This window comes from Schistocerca piceifrons, chromosome 1 (assembly GCF_021461385.2).
Source record: "Schistocerca piceifrons isolate TAMUIC-IGC-003096 chromosome 1, iqSchPice1.1, whole genome shotgun sequence".
In the NCBI taxonomy this organism is placed as follows: Eukaryota; Metazoa; Arthropoda; class Insecta; order Orthoptera; family Acrididae; genus Schistocerca; species Schistocerca piceifrons.
In genome coordinates this window covers 1,226,445,527-1,226,467,252 of record NC_060138.1, presented here as the reverse complement: position 1 = coordinate 1,226,467,252, position 21,726 = coordinate 1,226,445,527, and the positions used below count along the sequence as shown (strand labels likewise).

At 46.8% G+C, this 21,726-nt stretch overlaps 1 protein-coding gene across 1 annotated transcript in view; it reads right to left on the bottom strand.

Annotated features, from left to right (window-relative positions):
* LOC124779577 (Down syndrome cell adhesion molecule-like protein Dscam2) overlaps window positions 1-21,726 on the bottom strand; it is a 432,737-nt gene that overhangs the window by 259,441 nt on the left and 151,570 nt on the right. The window contains exons 5-6 of the mRNA XM_047253719.1: window positions 20,772-20,973; window positions 14,644-14,875 (exon numbers count right to left, since the gene is read on the bottom strand). Coding sequence (XP_047109675.1) covers window positions 14,644-14,875; window positions 20,772-20,973 — 434 coding nt within the window. The remainder of the gene's footprint in view (window positions 1-14,643; window positions 14,876-20,771; window positions 20,974-21,726) is intronic.

Below are 21,726 nucleotides of genomic sequence, written 5' to 3'. Positions count from 1 at the left end.
CTCTCGATACACTTCTTCAATGTTGAAACTGATTTTCTCAATGTACGTAGCACTTTTTAGCTATGAGGCCGTTATGTTCTATTCGTTGAGCACAATGGCCACCTGGGTATTTTTCGGTTTACTGATTATTTAGGTGCTTCCTTTTCGTCCAGAGAGAATGGAAATATCAAGCAAGTAGGAGGATAGTCTGGCTGTATATACTGTTCGCAACACTGCTTAAACAGTCGTCAGACATCAAGATGCCCTTCTCCTACCAGCGTAAACATGTATGTTAGTCTCATTTCTGCAGGGACTACGTATGCTTTTCGGTATACGTACACCTCGACAGATATTTCTGCCCATTTGTGGATATTTGCGTTAAGAAGGATCGTGTAACACCTCACAACGCATTTTAAATAGCCTGAAAGCTACAGAAAGACCACGCGTAACGCAGATTCTGCTCGTTATAGTTCTGAATGAAGAGCAGCAAGCATCTAGGTGATTGCTTCAATAGTGTAAAAATCGCAATATTTACAAACTGTCATCTTTACCTTACACTTCAGTGTGGAGCACATTATTAATGACAAAGCATCTAGCATTCAAGATAGCTCCGATTTCGAATCTGTAACTCTTGACATTTTGCGCGGGAGTCCGTCCTTTGCGTGCTTTTATTCTCAGCGGTGTACCTCTGCAGCGCAGCAATTGCGGGCCAGGACGTGGGACTTTTTAATATTCAGCCGACTGGCAGGGCCGTAAAGAGCGGCGGAGCGGCTGGAACAGAGGACGAACGCTGCACATTCAGCCATCCCGCTGAATACCCTCTGGCCTTTGCACCCCAGTAGAATAATTGAACGTTAAGAGGGGTTGGCGGCGCAGAGCGACCATCCGCCACCGTTGGCAGCCCTGCATTATGCATGACCGCCCCTGGCGCGCTGGGCGACCGCTTCCCGCGTGCCACAGAAGCCTGGCGGCGCTGGCGTCGCAGAGGCGAGCGCCCCCACTCGCGCGTTTGGCCAATTACTCGCAACCAACCGTCCACTCAGCAGTAGAATAATACGCTGCAAATCACCACCTACAGTGAATTATATTACTACGGTACGCCAGATACGTAGGTATTGGATGAGTAAAAGATTTGACTTGCAGATATCTCAACACTGTTGCATACAAGTGTACAAAGTTTGTGTAACAAACTATGCGAATCCGAAATTACTCTTAAATGTTGATCTTCATTAGTGTCATCCATGAGGGAGCGTTTGTTACAACATATACAATCATACACTATTACGGTCAGAATATTTTCAAATGAAGTTTTGTGGTGACAAAGCCTAAAGTTGTGGTGGGATAGTCCGCAGCTCGTGGTCGTGCGGTAGCGTTCTCGCTTCCCCCGCCCGGGTTCCCGGGTTCGATTCCCGGCGGGGTCAGGCATTTTCTCTGCCTCGTGATGACTGGGTATTGTGTGATGTCCTTAGGTTAGTTAGGGTTAAGTAGTTCTAAGTTCTAGGGGACTGATGACCATGGAAGTTAAGTCCCATAGTGCTCAGAGCTATTTGAGCCATTTTTGTGGTGGGATACGTATGTATTAGAATGCTTTTGGATTAAAAGATGGAAGTGTAAAGGGTGAAATCTACTCAAGAGCAATCCAAGTACTTTGAAAATGTATCAGCAGATATTGTAGGCTTCTAAATGAACAAAAATAAATCAAGCACAGAGTTCTGCTTGATAAATCAAATTTTAACTTCAAACATCTAAGTAAAATGAATTATACTGATTAGTTAATATACTTACATGGTAGTATATAAAATTAGTTGTGCGTGAGAGAACAGCATATGGATATGGGAGTGAAACAACTTTGGTTGGGCCATAATAACAAAAATCAATCTATGTATGCGATATACGACGGCTATTCGGAAAGTAAGGAACGATAAGTCGCCAAATGGAACCAGAGCGAAAATCAAAACTGTTTTATTTGCAACGGTTAGCTACACTTTCCAGCTACTTCTCTACACAGTCGCCGCTCGGACTTAGACTTCTGTCCTAGCGTCGTACCAACTTTTCATTTCCCTCGTTATAGAAGACAGCCGCCAGTGCTTTTCAACAATTTTGTACTCTGGACTGCAGCTCGTTGTCTGTGTCAAAATATTGCCTTCATAGCCAGCGGTTCATTTGAACAGAGATGAACCTGAGGGGGTAGCCAACCATGGGGTGTATTGTGGGTGATCAAACCCTTCCCACCGAAAGCGCTACAGGAGCATCTTTATTGCCCCTGCACAGTGCAGCTGAGAATTGTCGTGTAGAACGAACTGCATGACAGTTATGTTATGTGGATTGCATAGCTTTAAGCGAAATCTTTCGCCAGGCCCTCAAACTTGGCGGGAGACGCTAATTTCGAACCATCTTTACAGTCTCACTGTGAGCTCAGAATTGAAAAGAGTGACATGATGCGATCGACGGGCGTTCTAGACACAGCGCCCAACGCATCTGTGCAAAGCTTCATCAAATTTTCACTCTATTTTCCATTTTGCGACCGATCGTTCCTTACTTTCCGAATAACCCTCGTATACTAAAGAGCCAAAGAAACTGGTACACCTTCCTAATATCGTGTAGGGTAACCCGCGAGCACGCAGAAGTCCGAAACACGACGTGGCATGGACTCGGATAATGTCTGAAGTAGTGCTGGAGGGATCTGACATCATGAATCCTGCAGGTCTGTCCATAAATCGATAAGAGTACTAGGGGCTGGAGATTTCTTTTGAACTGTGCGTTGCAAGGAATCCCAGATATGTTCAATAATGTTCGCATCTGGGGACTCTGGTAACCAACGGAAGTGTTTAAACTCAGAAGAGTGTTCCTGGAGCTACTCTGTACCAATTCTGGACGTGTTGGGTGTTGCATTGTCTTGCTGGAATTGCTCAAGTCTGTCGGAATGCACAGCGGATGGAAATGATCAGACAGGATTCCTATGTACGTGTCACCTGTCAGAGGCGTATCTAGATGTATCAGAGGTCCCATTTCACTCCAGCTGCACACGACCCACACCATTACAGAGCTTCCACCAGCTTGAACAATTCCCTGTTAACATGCAGGGTCCACGGATTCATGAGGTTGTCTCCATACTCTTACAGGTCCATTCGCTCGATAAAATTTGAAACGAGACTCGTCCAACCAGGCAACACGTTTCTAGTCATTAACAGTCCAATGTCAGTGTTGACGGGCCCAGTTGAGGCGTAAAGCTTTGTGTCATGCAGTCATCAAGAGTATAGAAATGATCCTTCGGCTCCGAAAGCCCATATAGATGATATTTCGTTGAATGGTTCGCACAGTAACATTTGTTGATGGCCCAGCATTGAAATCTGCAGCAATCTGCTAAAGGGTTCTACTTATGTCGTGTTGAACGGTTCTCTTCAGTCGTCGATGGTCCTGTTCTTGCAAGATCTTTTTCTGGTTGCAGCGATGTCGGAGATTTAATGTTTTACCGGATTCCTGATATTCACGGTACACCCGTGAATGCCCGTACGGGAAAAATCCCTACTTCATCGCTACCACGGAGATCTGTGTCTTATCCATCGTGCGCCGACTGTAACACCGTGCTCAAACTCACTTAAATCTGATAACCTGCCATTGTAGCAGAAGTAACAGATCTAACAACTGTGCCAGATACTTGTTGCGTTATATAGGCGTTGCCAACCACAGGGCCGTATTCTGCCTGTTTGCATATCCTTGTATTTGAATACGCATGCCTATACCAGTTTCTTTGGCACTTCACTGTAGAAGTGAAAGGTGTTATTATCCACATCAGAAGGCAACTAAATTTGTGATAACATTTATGAAGAACTTTCTGGTTAATAATAAATATGTAACACGATGAATCAACAAGAAGAATTCCGAATCTAGTAAAAGTGTAAACTTGTGAGATGTGGGTCATGGTAATCAGAAAAGAGGTGTAAATAACATTTTTAAAATAATTTTCTCCAAGTATAAATATATACGCTATTGGCAATTAAAATTGCTACACCACGAAGATGACGTGCTACAGACGCGAAATTTAACCGACATGGAAGAAGATGCTGTGATTTGCAAATGATTAGCTTTTCAGAGCATTCACACAAGGTTGGCGCCAGTGGCGATATCTACAACGTGCTGACATGAGGAAAGTTTCCAACCGATTTCTCATACACAACAGCAGTTGACCGGCGTTGCCTGGTGAAACGTTATTGTGATGCCTTGTGTAAGGAGGAGAAATGTGTACCATCACGTTACCGACTTTGATAAAGGGCGTACTGTAGCCTATCGCGATTGCGGTTTATCGTTGGTCGAGTTCCAATGACTGTTAGCAGAATATGGAGTCGGTGGGTTCAGGAGGGTAATACGGAACACCGAGCTGGATGCCAACGGCCTCGTATCAATATGACAGGCATCTTATCCACATGGCTGTAACGGATCGTGCAGCCACGTCTCGATCCCTGAATCAACAGATGGGGACGTTTGCAAGACAACAACCATCTGCACGAACAGTTCGACGACGTTTGCAGCAGCAAGGACTATCAGCTCGGAGACCGTGGCTGCGGTTACTCTTGACCGCTGCATCATAGACAGGAGCGCCTGCGATGGTGTACTCAACCACGAACCTGGGTGCACGAATGGCAAAACGTCATTTTTTTCTGATGAATCCCGGTTCTGTTCACAGCATCATGATGGTCGCAACCGTGTTTGGCGACATCGCGGTGAACGCACATTGGAGGCGTGTATTCGTCATCGCCATACTGGCGTATCGCCCGGCGTGATGGTATGGGGTGCCAGTGGTTACACGTCTCGGACACCTCTTGTTCGCAATGACGGCACTTTGAACTATGGTATTTACATTTCAGATGTGTTATGACCCATGGCTCTACCCTTCATTCGATCCCGGCGAAACCCTACATTTCAGCAGGATAATGCACGACCGCATGTTGCAGGTCCTGTACGGGCCTTTCTGAATACAGGAAATGTTCAACTGCTGCCCTGGCCAGCACATTCTGCAGATCTCTCACCAATTGAAAAGTCTGGTCAATGGTGGCCGAGCAACTGGCTCGTCACAATATGCGATTCACTACTCTTGATGAACTGTGGTATCGTGTTGAAGCTGCATGGGGAGCTGTACCTGTACACGCCATCCAAGCTCTGTTTGACTCAATGTCCAGGCGTATCAAGGTCGTTATTCCGGCCAGAGATGGTTGTTCTGATCTATGCACACAAATTGCATGAAAATGTAATCATATGTCAGTTCTAGTATAATATATTTGTCCAATTAATACCCGTTTATCATCTGCATTTCTTTTTGGTGTAGCAATTTTAATGGCCAGTAGTGTAGTTTATAGTAAAGGCGACGACACTCAAGACTAAAGAAAACACACAGCTAACAGTATAGAGAGATCACATTCCACCTTACAATAGTTACACCAACGACTGTAGAAAGGTTTCGTTCTTTCATATAATGGCTTTTAGGTTCATGTAATGGTTTTTAGGTCCATACAGCTATGAACATACAGTTTTTAGTCTTTAGTACTCAATTTCTAAAATTTATTAGTATGTTTATTAGGTTGTTTAAGAAGGCTGGATGCAACGTTTTTGCTGAACTACATGGAGAGCTATAACTGGGCTATTCGGAAAGTAAAGTCCAGTAGGTCCCAAAATGGAAGCGATAGTGAAAAATCCGACGAAACTTTGGACAGATGTGTTGGGCAGTGTCTCTAGTACACCTGTTGATGGCGTCATGTCGCTCTTTTCGGTTCTGAGCACACAGTGAGCACATAATGAGGACTAGAAAATAACGTCTCCCGCCAAGTATGGGTGCCCGCTGCGAGGTATCGCCTGATTTCATGCAACCCCGCATAACATACCTCTCACGCATTTATTTCTTCAGAATTCTCAACCGCACACTGCAATGGCAATGAGGACACCCTTGAAACGTTTTAGATGGGAGCGTTTGATTACCCATCACACAGGGCCGACTTGGCTCCCTCTGACATTGAAATCTGTTCGTATCAACAGCTGGCTACAAAGACAACATTTTGGCACAGATGACGAACTTCCAGCCAGAGTAGAAAAATGGGGGAAATGACAGGCGGCTGCCTTCTAAGACGAGGGTACTGGAAAGTTGGTAGAACGCTACGACAGATTTCTAAGTCGGATCGGAAACTATGTAGAGAAGTAGTTGGAAAGTGTGGCAAACTCTTGCAAATACAGTTTTGACTTTCATTGTGGTTTCCATTTCGCAAGTGATCGGATTTTATTTTCCAAATAGCCCTCTCAGTTTGAGCGAAGATTCAGAATTATACGTTATGTGATAATTTGCTATGTCAGTTAAGAAAAGTAAGAGAGTAAATAGAGATAAAATCATGAAGTAAGTTACAAACTGCTTGGCTAGATAACACAGCCCAACTACACTACTGGCCATTAAAATTGCTACACCAAGAAGAAATCCAGATGATAAACGGGTATTCATTGGACGAATATATTATACTAGAACTGACAGGTGATTACATTTTCACGCCATTTTGGTGCATAGATCCTAAAAAAATCAGTCCCAGAACAACCACCTCTGGCCGTAATAACGGACTTGATGCGCATGGGCATTGAGTCAAACAGAGCTTGGATGGCGTGTACAGGTACAGCTGCCCATGCAGCTTCAACACGATACCACAGTTCATCAAGAGTAGTCACTGGCATATTGTGACGAGCCAGTTGCTCGGCCACCATTGACCAGACGTTTTCAATTACTGAGAGGTCTGGGGAATGTGCTGGTGAGGGCAAATAGTTCAAACGGCTCTGAGCACTATGCGACTTAACTTCTGAGGTCATCAGTCGCCTAGTACTTAGAACTAATTAAACCTAACTAACCAAAAGGACATCACACACATCCATGCCCGAGGCAAGATTCGAACCTGCGACCGTAGCGGTTCCAGACTGTAGCGCCTAGAACAGCACGGCCACACCAGCCGGCGGGCGAGGGCAGCAGTCGAACATTTTCTGTATCCAGAAAGGCCCGTACAGGACCTGCAACATGCGGCCGTGCATTATTCAGGTGAAATGTAGGGTTTCACAGGAATCGAATGAAGGATAGAGCCAATACACGCTTCCAATGTGCGTTCACCGCGATGTCGCCAAACACGGTTGCGACCATCATGATGCTGTGAACAGAACCTGGATTCATCCAAAAAAATGACGTTTTGCCATTCGTGCACCCAGATTCGTCGTTGAGTACAACATCGCAGGCGCTCCTGTCTGTGATGCAGCGTCAAGGGTAACCGCAGCCATGGTCTCCTTGTTGATAGTCCATGCTGCTCCAAATGTCGTCGAACTGTTCGTGCAGATGGTTGTTGTCTTGCAAACGTCCCCATCGTTGACTCAGGGATCGAGACGTGGTTGCACGATCCGTTACAGCCATGCGGGTAAGGTGCCTCTAATCTCGACTGCTAGTGATACGAGGCCGTTGGGATCCAGCACGGCGTTCCGTATTACCCTCCTGAACCCACCGATTCCATATTATGCTAACAGTCATTGGATCTCGACCAACGCGAACAGCAATGTCGCGATACGATAAACCGCAATCGCGATAGGCTACAATCCGACCTTTATCAAAGTCGGAAACGTGATACTATGCATTTATCCTCCTTACACGAGGCATCACAACAACGTTTCACCAGGCAACGCCGGTCAACTGCTGTTTGTGTATCAGAATTCAGTTGGAAACTTTCTTCATGTCAGCACGTTGTAGGTGTCGCCACCGGCGCCAACCTTGTGTGAATGCTCTGAAAAGCTAATCATTTGCATATCACAGCATCTTCTTCCTGTAGGTTAAATTTCGCGTCTGTAGCACGTCATCTTCGTGGTGTAGCAATTTTAATGGCCTGTAGGATATGAAAATATTTCGGGCTGAAAAATAGCCTACTCTTACGACTTTCCGCCTGCTCCATAGCTAGATAACGATACCCAACTATGAAAACGTTTCGAGCTAAAAAATAGCCCATTTTTATTTGCTCCCGACAGCTGCATTAAAAAATTACCATAAAATGACAGACAAGCTCTTGCTTTGACATGTAATATATTTTTTTTTGTACGTTTTCAGATTGGGGGTAGTTTTGCTTTTGGAGTTGTCACACACGCTGAATGACAAAATTACAACGTTTTCCAGCTTCTTGTTGGTTACAAGCATTATTACTGTCGCTGTGACTGTGGGTTTCACACATCTCTGACAGAATTAGTGTCATCAGCTGGCCTTCTTCTCCATGAACTTTAATTCCTATTAAAAATCTCTCTTTTGTTTCCTTTACTACTTGGTCAATGTACAGGATGAAGAACAATGGGTATGTGATGAAACCAGGCTTTACTCACTTCTCAACTATTGCTTCCTTTTCATGTTCTTTGACTACTAGACGAACAGTCTCATTTCTGTAAAAATTGGCATTTGCTGTATTCTTTTGGATAACAATATTTCTGCCGTCGTTTGTCACTAGCATTGAATGTACACAGTAAGAGAAAGAAAAGAAACGAAGCACCACAAAGGAATTATCAGAATGGGACGGAAATCGGTAGATGTGCAGACCGACAATTGATTACAATTTCAGAGAAATTGGATGATTATTTCAAGAGAAAGAGCTGCAAAAATTGAGCAAGCCTGTAACGCGTTGTTCTACCTTTGTCTCTTATGCTAACAGTTTTTCAGCTTGGCATTGACTTCCAAAATTTTTGGATGTCCTGCCGAGGGATATCGTGCCAAATTCTGTCCAGCTGGTCCATTAGATAGTCGAAATCCCAAGCTGGGTGGAGGGCTCTGCTCGGAATGCCCCAAATGTTCTCAATTGGGAGACATCCAGCGACTTGCTGGTCAATGAGGGGTTTGGCAAGCACGAAGACATTCAGGAGAAACTCTCGCCCTGTGCCGGCGGGCATTATCTTGCTGAAATGCACGAGCAGGGTGGCTTGCCACGAAGGGCAATAAAACGCGGCGTAGAATATCGTCGACGTATCGCTGTGCTGCAAGGGTGCCGCAGATGACAAGCAAAGCGAGCCTTCTATAAAAAGAAATGTAGACTATCACCACTTGTTTGGCGGTATGGTGGGCGACAGTCAGATTAGATTAGATTAGATTAGATTAATACTAGTTCCATGGATCATGAATACGATATTTCGTAATGATGTGGAACGAGTCAAATTTTCTAATACATGACATAATTAGGTTAATTTAACAACATACTTAAGTTAATATAGCAACTTTATTTTTTTGTGTTTTTTGTTTTTCTTTATTTTTATTTTTATTTTTTTTTATTTTTTAAATATATTTTTTCTTTTTTTTTCTTAATTTATATCTAAAAATTCCTCTGTGGAGTAGAAGGAGTTGTCATTCAGAAATTCTTTTAATTTCTTCTTAAGTACTTGTTGGTTATCTGTCAGACTTTTGATACTATTTGGTAAGTGACCAAAGACTTTAGTGCCAGTATAATTCACGCCTTTCTGTGCCAAAGTTAGATTTAATCTTGAATAGTGAAGATCATCCTTTCTCCTAGTATTGTAGTTATGCACACTGCTATTACTTTTGAATTGGGTTTGGTTGTTAATAACAAATTTCATAAGAGAGTATATGTACTGAGAAGCTACTGTGAATATCCCTAGATCCTTAAATAAATGTCTGCAGGATGATCTTGGGTGGACTCCAGCTATTATTCTGATTACACGCTTTTGTGCAATAAATACTTTATTCCTCAGTGATGAATTCCCCCAAAATATGATGCCATATGAAAGCAATGAGTGAAAATAGGCGTAGTAAGCTAATTTACTAAGATGTTTATCACCAAAATTTGCAATGACCCTTATTGCATAAGTAGCTTAACTCAAACGTTTCAGCAGATCATCAATGTGTTTCTTCCAATTTAATCTCTCATCAATGGACACACCTAAAAATTTTGAATATTCTACCTTAGCTATATGCTTCTGATTAAGGTCTATATTTATTAATGGCGTCATACCATTCCCTGTACGGAACTGTATGTACTGTGTCTTATCAAAATTCAGTGAGAGTCCGTTTACAAGGAACCATTTAGTAATTTTCTGAAAGACAGTATTGACAATTTCATCAGTTAATTCTTGTTTGTCAGGTGTGATTACTATACTTGCATCATCAGCAAAGAGAACTAACTTTGCCTCTTCATGAATATAGAATGGCAAGTCATTAATATATAATAAGAACAACAAAGGACCCAAGACTGACCATTCTGGAACCCCATTCCTGATAGTTCCCCAGTTTGAGGAATGTGCTGATCCTTGCATATTACGAGGACTACTTATTTCAACTTTCTGCACTCTCCAGTTAGGTACGAATTAAACCATTTGTGCACTGTCCCACTCATGCCACAATACTTGAGCTTGTCTAGCAGAATTTCATGATTCAGAACCGCGGCTGCGTCTCCAACCGCGTCCTCAAACTGCAATCATTGAATATACACTCCTGGAAATGGAAAAAAGAACACATTGACACCGATGTGTCAGACCCACCATACTTGCTCCGGACACTGCGAGAGGGCTGTACAAGCAATGATCACACGCACGGCACAGCAGACACACCAGGAACCGTGGTGTTGGTCGTCGAATGGCGCTAGCTGCGCAGCATTTGTGCACCGCCGCCGTCAGTGTCAGCCAGTTTGCCGTGGCATACGGAGCTCCATCGCAGTCTTTAACACTGGTAGCATGCCGCGACAGCGTGGACGTGAACCGTATGTGCAGTTGACGGACTTTGAGCGAGGGCGTATAGTGGGCATGCGGGAGGCCGGGTGGACGTACCGCCGAATTGCTCAACACGTGGGGCGTGAGGTCTCCACAGTACATCGATGTTGTCGCCAGTGGTCGGCGGAAGGTGCACGTGCCCGTCGACCAGGGACCGGACCGCAGCTACGCACGGATGCACGCCAAGACCGTAGGATCCTACGCAGTGCCGTAGGGGACCGCACCGCCACTTCCCAGCAAATTAGGGACACTGTTGCTCCTGGGGTATCGGCGAGGACCGTTCGCAACCGTCTCCATGAACCTGGGCTACGGTCCCGCACACCGTTAGGCCGTCTTCCGCTCACGCCCCAACATCGTGCAGCCCGCCTCCAGTGGTGTCGCGACAGGCGTGAATGGAGGGACGAATGGAGACGTGTCGTCTTCAGCGATGAGAGTCGCTTCTGCCTTGGTGCCAATGATGGTCGTATGCGTGTTTGGCGCCGTGCAGGTGAGCGCCACAATCAGGACTGCATACGACCGAGGCACACAGGGCCAACACCCGGCATCATGGTGTGGGGAGCGATCTCCTACACTGGCCGTACACCACTGGTGATCGTCGAGGGGACACTGAATAGTGCACGGTACATCCAAACCGTCATCGAACCCATCGTTCTACCATTCCTAGACCGCCAAGGGAACTTGCTGTTCCAACAGGACAATGCACGTCCGCATGTACCTTGTGCCACCCAACGTGCTCTAGAAGGTGTAAGTCGACTACCCTGGCCAGCAAGATCTCCGGATCTGTACCCCATTGAGCATGTTTGGGACTGGATGAAGCGTCGTCTCACGCGGTCTGCACGTCCAGCACGAACGCTGGTCCAACTGAGGCGCCAGGTGGAAATGGCATGGCAAGCCGTTCCACAGGACTACATCTAGCATCTCTACGATCGTCTCCATGGGAGAATAGCAGCCTGCATTGCTGCGAAAGGTGGATATACACTGTACTAGTGCCGACATTGTGCATGCTCTGTTGCCTGTATCTATGTGCCTGTGGTTCTGTCAGTCTGATCATGTGATGTATGTGACCCCAGGAATGTGTCAATAAAGTTTCCCCTTCCTGGGACAATGAATTCACGGTGTTCTTATTTCAGTTTCCAGGAGTGTAGTACGGTTGTTTCCCGTGATGAGTCGTGTTTTGAACTGGGCTCCAATCATCAGCGGAGACGTGTCTGGAAATGCCCCAGACAGATGTAGAATACTAACCTGACTGTTGCCCGCCATATCGCCCGACAGTCTGGAGCGATGCTCTGGGGGTACCATTTCCTTTCATAGCAGGACCCCTTTGGTTGTCATTTGCGGCACCTTTATAGCACAGCCATAAGCTGAGAATACTCTACGTCCTGTTCTTCTTGTTTTTTATGGCAAGCCATCCTGGTGTTACATTTGAGCAAGGTAATGCCCGCAAATACAGGGCGGGAGTTTCTACTGATAGTCTCTGTGCTTACCAATCACTACCTTCGTAAGCAATGTCACTCGATCTCTACCCAATAGAGAAAATTTGGAGCATTAAGAGCGGAGCCCTCCAACCATCTCGGGATTTTTACGATCTAACGCGTCAATTGGACAGAAGTCAGCGCGATATTCCTCAGGAGGACATCCAAAAACTCTATCAGTCAATGTCAAGCCGCACAAGAGCCACAGGTGGAGCATCACGTTAGTGACTTGCTCAACATTTGAAGGTTCCTCTCTTTAACAAACCATCCGATTTTTCTGCAATTATAATGGTTTGTTTCTCTGTACATGTACGGCATATACACACATCACAAAAACGTTTTGCATCACCCCGGTTCCAAGAACTCCTGAAGATAGACGTTGATTGTGGATATTGTATCACAGACACAGTACCTTTGGCTGTTCAGAGATGTCACTAAACCCGCCCACGGTTGTAAACAACGATGCACGAGCAGCGCGTATTAGACGGAGGGGGTCCGAGAGAAGACCAGTTCCAATCATTCCACCAGGAAGGAGGTACACAGCTCGTGTTGTCTGTAGTTCAACAATTCCTAGACGGTCAATACCGCGGTCGATCGCGTCCGCATTGTTACTTTGTGCCAGGAAGGGTTCTCAACAAGGGAAGTGTCCAGGCGTCTCGGAGTGAACCAAAGCGATGTTGTTCGGACACGGAGGAGATACAGAGAGACAGGAACTGTCGATGACATGCCTCGCTTTGGCTACCCAAGTGCTGCTACTGCAGCGGATGACCGCTACCTACGGATTATGGCTCGGAGGAACCCTGACAGCAACGCCACCTTGTTGAATAATGCTCTTCGTGCTGCGAAAGGACGTCGTGTTACGACTCAGACTGTGTGCAGTAGGCTCCATGATGCGCAACTTCACTCCCTACGTCCATGGCGAGATCCATCTCTGCAACCACGACACCATGTAGTGCGAACAGATGGGCCCAACAACATGCCGAATGGACCGCTCTGGATTGGCATCACGTTCTCTTCACCGATGAGTGTCGCGTATGCATTCAACCAGACAATCGTCGGGGACGTGATTGGAGGCAACCTGGTCAGGCTGAACGCCTTAGACACACTGTCCAGCGAGTGCAGCAAGGTGGAGGTTCCCTGCTGTTTTGGTGTGACATTATGTGGGACCGAGGTACGCCGTTAGTGGTCATGGAAGGCGCCATAACGGCTGTGCGATACGTGAATGCCATCCTCCGACTGATAGTGGAACCATATAGGCAGCATATTGGCGAGGAATTCGTCTTCATGGATGACAATTCGCGACCCCATCGTGGACATCCTGTGAATGACTTCCTTCAGGATAACGACGTCGATCGACTAGAGTGGCCAGCATGTTCTCCAGACATGAACCCTATCGAACATTCCTGGGATGACCGAGACTCGAACTCGGGACCTTTGCCTTTCGCTGGCAAGTGCTCTACCAAGTGAGCTACCCAAGCACGACTCACGCCCCGTCCCTACAGCTTCACTTCTGCCAGTACCTCGTCTCCTACCTCTTCCTGCGAGAGTTTCTGTAAAGTTTGGAAGGTACCAGATGAGGTACTGGCAGAAGTGAAGCTATGAGGACGGGGCGTGAGTCGTGCTTGAGTACCTCAGTTGGTAGAGCACGTGCCCGCGAAAGGCAAAGGTCCCGAGTTCGAGTCTCGGTCCGGCACACAGTTATAATCTGCCAGAAAGTTTCATATCAGCGCACACTCCGCTGCAGAGTGAAAAACTGATTCTGATTCCTGGGATAGATTGAAAAGGGCTTTTTATGGACGACGTGACCCACCAACCACTCTGAGGGATCTATGCCGAATCACCGTTGAGGAGTGGGGCAATCTGGACCAATAGTGCCTTGATGAACTTGTTGATAGTATGCCACGACGAATACAGGCATGCCAACGCAAGAGGACGTGCTACTTGTTATTAGAGGTACCGGTTTGTAGAGCAATCTGGATCACCACCTCTGAAGGTCTCACTGTATGGTGGTGGAAGATGCAATGTGTGGTTTTCATGAGCAATATGGGTGTTATCTGATGTCCTTAGGTTAGTTAGCTGTAAGTAGTTCTAAGTTATAGGGGACTGATGATCATAGATGTTACGTCACATTGTGCTAAGAGCCATTTGATCAATGAGCAATGAATTCCAATTTTCTGTACAGGTTCTGGAACTCTCTGAACCGAGATGATGGAAAAATTTTTTCATGTGTGTACACAGATTTAAATCCCATTCGGGTAATTCCTTCGTGGTGGGTCGTTTTTCTTTTTGTCATTGACTCTACGCCTGCTTGCTAAAATAAGCCTAGTGAGGAGCGAATAGTGAGCGGATGTGAGGTAAGTTGTAAGTGAGCAAAAGTTGAATGTTATGTTAAATGCGAATGTTGATGAAAATAACCGGAGACAGAGAGCCAGCTGACCTCCGAGCCTGAGCTCTGCTGCCGCCTGCGCGCTGTCGTCATCGCCCCGGGCAACACACTGGTAAACGCCGCGGTGTGCTCGGGTAGCCGCGGCGAGGTGCAGCACCAGCGGCGACAGCAGCCGAACTCGTCCGGCAGGGATGGGCTCTGCGTTGTGCAGCCACTCCACGCTGCCCATCGGCGATCCCGACACTGTGCAGTTGAACATCGCCGCTTCTCCAGAGTTCACCACCTGCCAACAACGAAGTACTGACAGTCTCAGGAGGTAAGCAAAGATAGAAGGCCTCTGAGATCATAAACAAAGCAGAAAATTGAATTTTCTAATGAATAAGTTATGCTACCATTTTTATGAGGGGTGCGGATGCAGACAAGAGACACTACAAGGAGCCTTCAATTTTTTTCTGAGAGAAGGCTGGTTTTGTTCATGATTCCAGTACTCCATATTATTTGACACTCTTTCGGCTACAAAACTCCATTTTTCAACACAATCTCAGTTCAGTGCGACGGCCTTACTGGGGAGGCCCTTATGCCCACATTGTAGTGTCCTGCGGTCGGCAGGAAAGAACTAATGGTCAATTTGAACACACTTTATTATAATTAAAGAAAAACGCCTTCTCGGCGTACACTGTGTTTTAAACACAAGAACGAATAGAGAGACCCTGCAAATCTTGTGGTGGCAAACCAGATAAGGAAACAAGACAATGGAAGGAAATACTGACCAAAATCTGCACTACCAGTTGCAAAATACAACATGCTACTACAATGCTACGGCGGGTGTATACAATGCTAGAGCCGGCGTAAGTACTGCCAGGAGCTGTCCCTAGTGGTAGTTAACACTGACGGCCTAATTTTCTTTCTTTATTGTATTTCGATTCCCCCCCTCCCCCAGGTGGAGGGGGGCGGGGGGGGGGGGGACTGGCAGCGGCGTAATACGCCGCTCTGCAGCCTACAGATAATGTTAAAAACATAATGAAGAGATGGAACAATAAAAAGAGGTGATAAAACGGTGACTGTTTAAAACTGGTACATGGCGAAAGAGTTGTGAAGAAAACATAAAAAACAAAGGGGTGAGTGATGCTGATTAAATACACTTAGGCAAGAGACAGGCACAATTAAAAAACAGTCTGACTTCTGTTCGCAGCACTTTAAAAAGGGGACGCACAACACAGAACACTCACGGAAAACACTGCACTGTAGAGTACTAAGGTATATGGGTATGTGAGGGGGGGGAGGACATGGACAGATGATGGGGGGGAAGAGAGGGGATGAGAGGAAAAGCAAAAACAGGGGGGGGGAACCGATGGACAGGGCACAGAGAAAGGGGGGAGCGGGTAGGACGCGAGAAAGGAGTGGGGAAGGGAAAGGAGGGGAAAGGGAAAGGGGGGAGAGAATGGAGTCAAGGAGTGGGTTGTTGTTGTTGTGGTCTTCAGTCCTGAGACTGGTTTGATGCAGCTCTCCATGCTACTCTATCCTGTGCAAGCTTCTTCATCTCCCAGTACCTACTGCAACCTACATCCTTCTGAATCTGCTTAGTGTATTCATCTCTTGGTCTCCCTCTACGATTTTTACCCTCCAATGCTAAATTTGTGATCCCTTGATGCCTCAGAACATGTCCTACCAACCCAAGGAGTGGGTAAGCGGAGAAAAAACAAGATGGAAGGAGGGGAGAGGGAGACTGGGGAAAAGATACAGAGGGAGGGAGGGAGGGGTTGAGGATCATAGTTGATAGGATTAAATGGAGGGAGATAGGGCATCATCCGGGAGGGGAATTTGATGGATGCCACCTCGGGAAAGAAGATGAAGGGTGTAGAGGTGGAGGGTAGGGGGGACGCAGCGGTGAAGGCGCGGCAGTGGGCGGGGGTCGGAGAGGAGAGGAGCGGCCAGGGGATGAGGAGGATGAAGTTGGCGGGAGCTGTAGAGGATGCGGACATGTTCGAGGAATAGGAGCAGATGGGCGAAAGGAATCAGGTCATAGAGGATCTGCATGGGGGACGGGAGGCATATACGGAAGGTGAGGCACAGTGGATGGCGTTAGTGGATCTGGAAGGACTTACAGAATTTGGGGGGGGGGGGGGGGCAGATTTCCAGGCATGACTGGCATAACAGAGGATGGAACGATATAAGGATTTGTAGGTGTCGAGGATGGTAGAGGGGTTCAACCCCCATGTCTGGGCCGGCTGCTGTGGCCGATTGGTTCTAGACGCTTCAGTCCAGAACCACGTGGCTGCTACAGTCGCAGGTTCGAATCCTGCCTCAGGCATGGATGTGTGTGATGTCTTTAAGTTGACCTCAGATGTTAAGTCTCATAGTGCGTAGAGCCATTTGAACCATTTGAACTCCATGTCCGGCCAGAGAGGTGTTTAAAGAGAAGGAGGCTGTTGTGGGCTTTGGATTGAATAGATTGGAGATGAGGGCTGCAGGTGAGTTGACGGTCAATGCTGAGTCCAAGGTAGGTGAGGGTGGGGGAGAGGCGGACAGGACGAGCGCGCTGGTCTGTCTTGGCGTACTTATCAAGCCGAGTTGGCAAAGTGCTACATGAGGCATATGAGTTCCGATTGGTGAAACACTGTCACATGTTGTCTGGCGAAGTAGTACCGTGTTTATTCGGAAAGCCTGTTATTATTTATATCTGCTGGCGATGTTTCTCTCTGCGCTCCTGAATGGAGGTCGGCAGGCCATCTTGCTTGTCGGTTGTGCGGGCCCTCTAACAGATAAGGGGCCGCTACGACACACACATGGTACCGCTCTACTGGTCGACGTCGCAGGCAATGTTTGCTGCATCAGTAACCCATCATCCACTACTGCTTCATGTGGGGTGCATCCTTCATTGGACCAAACAGCTAGAAGCCGGAAGGTGCGGGATCCAGACTGTAGTGCAGATGAGGAAGAACAGACCAACGAAATTTTGTAAGTCCCTCTCGGGTGCACAGACGTGTGTGACACCTTGCATTGTCATGGAGAAGGAGAAGTTTGTTTGCGTTTTGTGATGACGAACATGCTGAAGTCGTTCCTTCAACTCCCGAGGGTAGCACAAAACACTTAATAGTTGATCGTTGCACTATGAGGGAGGACATCAAACAGAATAACCTTCTCAGATTCCAAGAAATCCGTCGCCATGACTTCATTGCCTGAGGGCGCGCCTTTGAACTTTTTCTTCGGAGGAGAGGTAGTGTGGCGCCACTCCACGGATAAGGGTTTTGTTCCCAGTTCGGAATGATAAACCCATGCTTCAGCATCTGTGACAATGTTCGACAAAATGTTGTCACGATCATCCTCGTAACGTGCAAACAACTCCGCACATATGGTCCTTCTTTGCTCTTTATGGTCTTCTGTTAGGTGGCGAGGAACCCACGTGGGACACACCTTTGAGTACTCTAAGTGGTGGACGAGTGTGTCAGCACCACCAGCGGAAACGTCCAATTGTGCAGTGAGTTGTTTGATTCTGATCCGTCGATTACCTCGAATGACAACACTGCAGGAGTCACAGCTGTGTGCGACTCGCCGGCACTCGGGAGTTTGGACAGGTTTGCACGACCTAGCTGGGGTGGTGACTGAAGCCTCGCACAAAGACTCACCGTGCTTTTCTTCACTGCAGGTCTCCGTAGACGTTCTGCAGGCGTCAATGAATATACGCGACGCTCTGGTTTTTCGTCAAAATGAACTCAACGAGAGTTCTCTGCTTGAAACACAGACGCCACTTTGAAGGCTACTTATAGCACCGCCACCTATAGGAACTTGACGAAACTGTAGGGGCCGAAGCAGAACTATTCTACAATGTCCTGTAACAAATTCCGCATTTTTCAACCGAAATTTTCCGAGAAAAGTATGTTTTACGTTACGTATTGAACACCCCTCTCCAAAGCTGGTGTTAATATATTGAAAGTCGTTCGATAAATGCAGCTTTGATGTTATTCATTCCTCTACGAGTTCTTTGTCGTGTGTTTGTTGCAATAACATTCTGGGTTCCGGACGTCGATTGCTTGGCGTGCTATGGTCTTTGACTGGTAACATGAAGGCAGGTCTGTTGGGCAACACTTTGGAGACAGTGTGTACAGACCAGAGGCCTGTGCGGGCTGAGAGGCGGGTTAAAGGGTCCCTTTCAGTGGGGGACACAGCACTGTCGTCTCCACTCTTCCTGGTGCTGTATTGTTGGTCCGCTGGTTTCTGCTTCCACTTGTTACGGACGACCGATGTCGCAGTTTGCTTATGGATGCTGAGCGTTTGTACTGAAGCTATTGTTTGATGACCATTCTCATGAGTCTTAAGGAAATGCAACGCATCCACGAAGGAAGTGAGTTTCAAGGCGCTTGTTCAGCCGATTCTTGAGCATTGTCCATCAATACGGGATCCTCACAGGTAGGACTGGTAGAAGAGATAGAGAAGATCCAACGAAGAGTCGCGCGTTAAGTCACTCGATCGTTTAGTAGGCACAAGTCACAAGATAGGTTTTGTGCATCATAGAGCGATTTACTATTGCAGTTTCTAGTGTACTTTCCGGGAAGACTCGGACAATATATTACTTCCTCTCACATACATCTCGTGAAATGATCACGATGAGAAAATTCGGGAAATTTGAACCAGTATGGAGGCTTATTGACAATTATGCTTCCCACGTGCCATTCACGAGCGGAAGGAGAATGGGGGGGGGGGCGTTTGATCAGTTAGTGGTACCAGAAGTACACCCACCGCACATTGTTAGGTAGCTTTGAGAGTATGATACAGATGTTACCAGCTACGAGAATTACGGTTAGGTTGCGGCATCCATTTGCAGCTTGGAGGAAAATATTTTGTATGCGGGGTTTTCAGGTCTGCGGCTTCACTCGTGTACAGACTGAGCTTCGGTTTAGTAAAATGTTTCTGGGTTTGTGACCACATTGTCAATATATACAGCTACCGACGTTTCGGTCCCTTTTGAAAGTGACCTCCTTCAGAGTCACCGAAACGTCGGTAGTTTTACATATTGACAATGCGGTCACAAATCCAGAAGAATTTTTTTGAATGTGACAATGGCCGCTGAAGACTACGTTTACAATGAACTTCCGTTGTTCAAAAGGTTTCACTTATTCATTCGTGAGGTTAGCCTACTGTCTTCGTCACATTCGCACTAATTTAAATCTGTTCAGAATGTCGTAATGTGCATAGAGCTTTTCTTTTGTTCACTTTTTCACTTTTCACAGGACAAGTGTAATCTATAATAGTTGTTATTGCTTTCGAATGGAGAATTATTAATCAGGAAATTCCTCAAAACATCTACAGTATATTTTCGTCCTCCAGTCACTTGCGGAAACCATTCTAAATTTGGACTGGGTACTAGCTTTTGTATTTATTCTTTAGTCTAAAATCGATGTAAGCAAGAAACTTACTGCAAATTCTGCCTTAAATAGAAATTTTAGTGAATGCAAAAGCAAATGCCATCGGAAGAAACATTTTGAATTCCTTGTATGCCTTTACAGATCGCAAGGTAAGCAGTGCTGGCGAGGCTTCGAGACAGCGTGGTGTTTCCATTTTGTGCACGACGGTACTGTTGTAGTCCATGTTCTGTGGACCCACGTTAAGGTTTCGTTGTGGGGTTACATCCTCGTCACGTCTGGTTTGCCTATAACCAGATACAGCTGTTGTGGGTCAGCTTACCCCATAACAGGATACTACGGCTCTAAGAGAACAGTAGGCTTATTCTTTGTAAAGTTGACTTGATTTTGTAACCACTGAAACAAGATCGCATAGCCTCTCAACCAACGGAGTTTAATTTCGTTTCTTCTACTCCCCCCCCCCCCCCTTCCCCATGCCCCTCCTTGCAGATGCTACTATGTATACGACTGGCAGTGTACATCCCTTTGTGTATAACAGCTTGAATAACAGTAAAGAAGGACTCACTGTTTGTTATGTTGAGTTGGGTAACGCGTGAGTACTCATAAACTATATCAATTGAGAAATGATATGACTTAACACGTTGACCGCCGCACTCTTAGTGACGGACGTTTCACCGCCAGGCCAGGCACATGGCATTAGGTATGAGCCTTGCCGTGGCCAGCGGTGGCCACAGGGCAGTCAGTGTGGTAGTTTCAGGGAAGTGTTTTGGATGATATCCACCATACGACATCAAAGTTGCCCCTTCCAAAAGTCCTCACCAGCAGGTGTGGCGTGACGTGTACTTGCAGCGGCGCGGTGACCTGTAGCGAGGCGTGCACCCGCTGCTCTCCGAAGGCGTTGTGCACGCGGCACTCCCACCTGCCGGCGTCCTCTGGCTGCGCCCCCAGGATGTACAGCGCCTCCTGCGAGGCCCACACGCGGCCAGAAGAAGCCACCGGCGTCCCGGACTCGTACCACCACCTGCAACAAGTTCCATGGCGGCCTGGTTACTCACCGCCAGAGACTCACCATTGTACCAGTTATTGTACACTCATCTGTACAACAAAATATTGTAATCCCTATAAACAAAACGCAATGTCCTGACACACGTCCCTCCTATGTGACTATCCACAATTTCAACTCCCGTACTTTCTATCCCTCTGCCAGCGTGCCCCAAGGCTCCAGCCTTTCCCCTCTCCTCTATCTCCTGTACACTGCTGATATGCCCAAACCTCCCCCACCTCCACCTGTTCATCTTCTCCAGTTTGCTGATGACACCGCCTCCTAGCCCTTTATCCAACTCTTCAACGGTCCCAGCATACCCTCCAAACCCACCTTGACCAATTCATTGCTTGGTGCAACCGGTGGTTCCTCCGTATCAACCCTTCCAAGACCCACGCGATCATCATAGGCCACACCAACCGCTCCTTCCGTCTCCATGATTTCTACCTCACCATTTATGGCCGTCCTGTCCACCTCACCCTCGACCGCCACCTCACGTGGACTCCCCATCTCCTTACCATCCAAAACAAAGCTCACAACAGACTCCACCTCCTGAAACTCCTGTCCAGCCAGACGTGGGGTCTGCATCCTTCCACCATCCTTCACACCTACAAATCCTTGATCCGCTCCATCCTCTGTTCTGTCAGCATAGCTTGGATTTTTGTCCCTCCCCATTTCTATACAACTCTCCAAATCCTCAAACGCCATGCACTCCACCTCGCCTTCCGCATC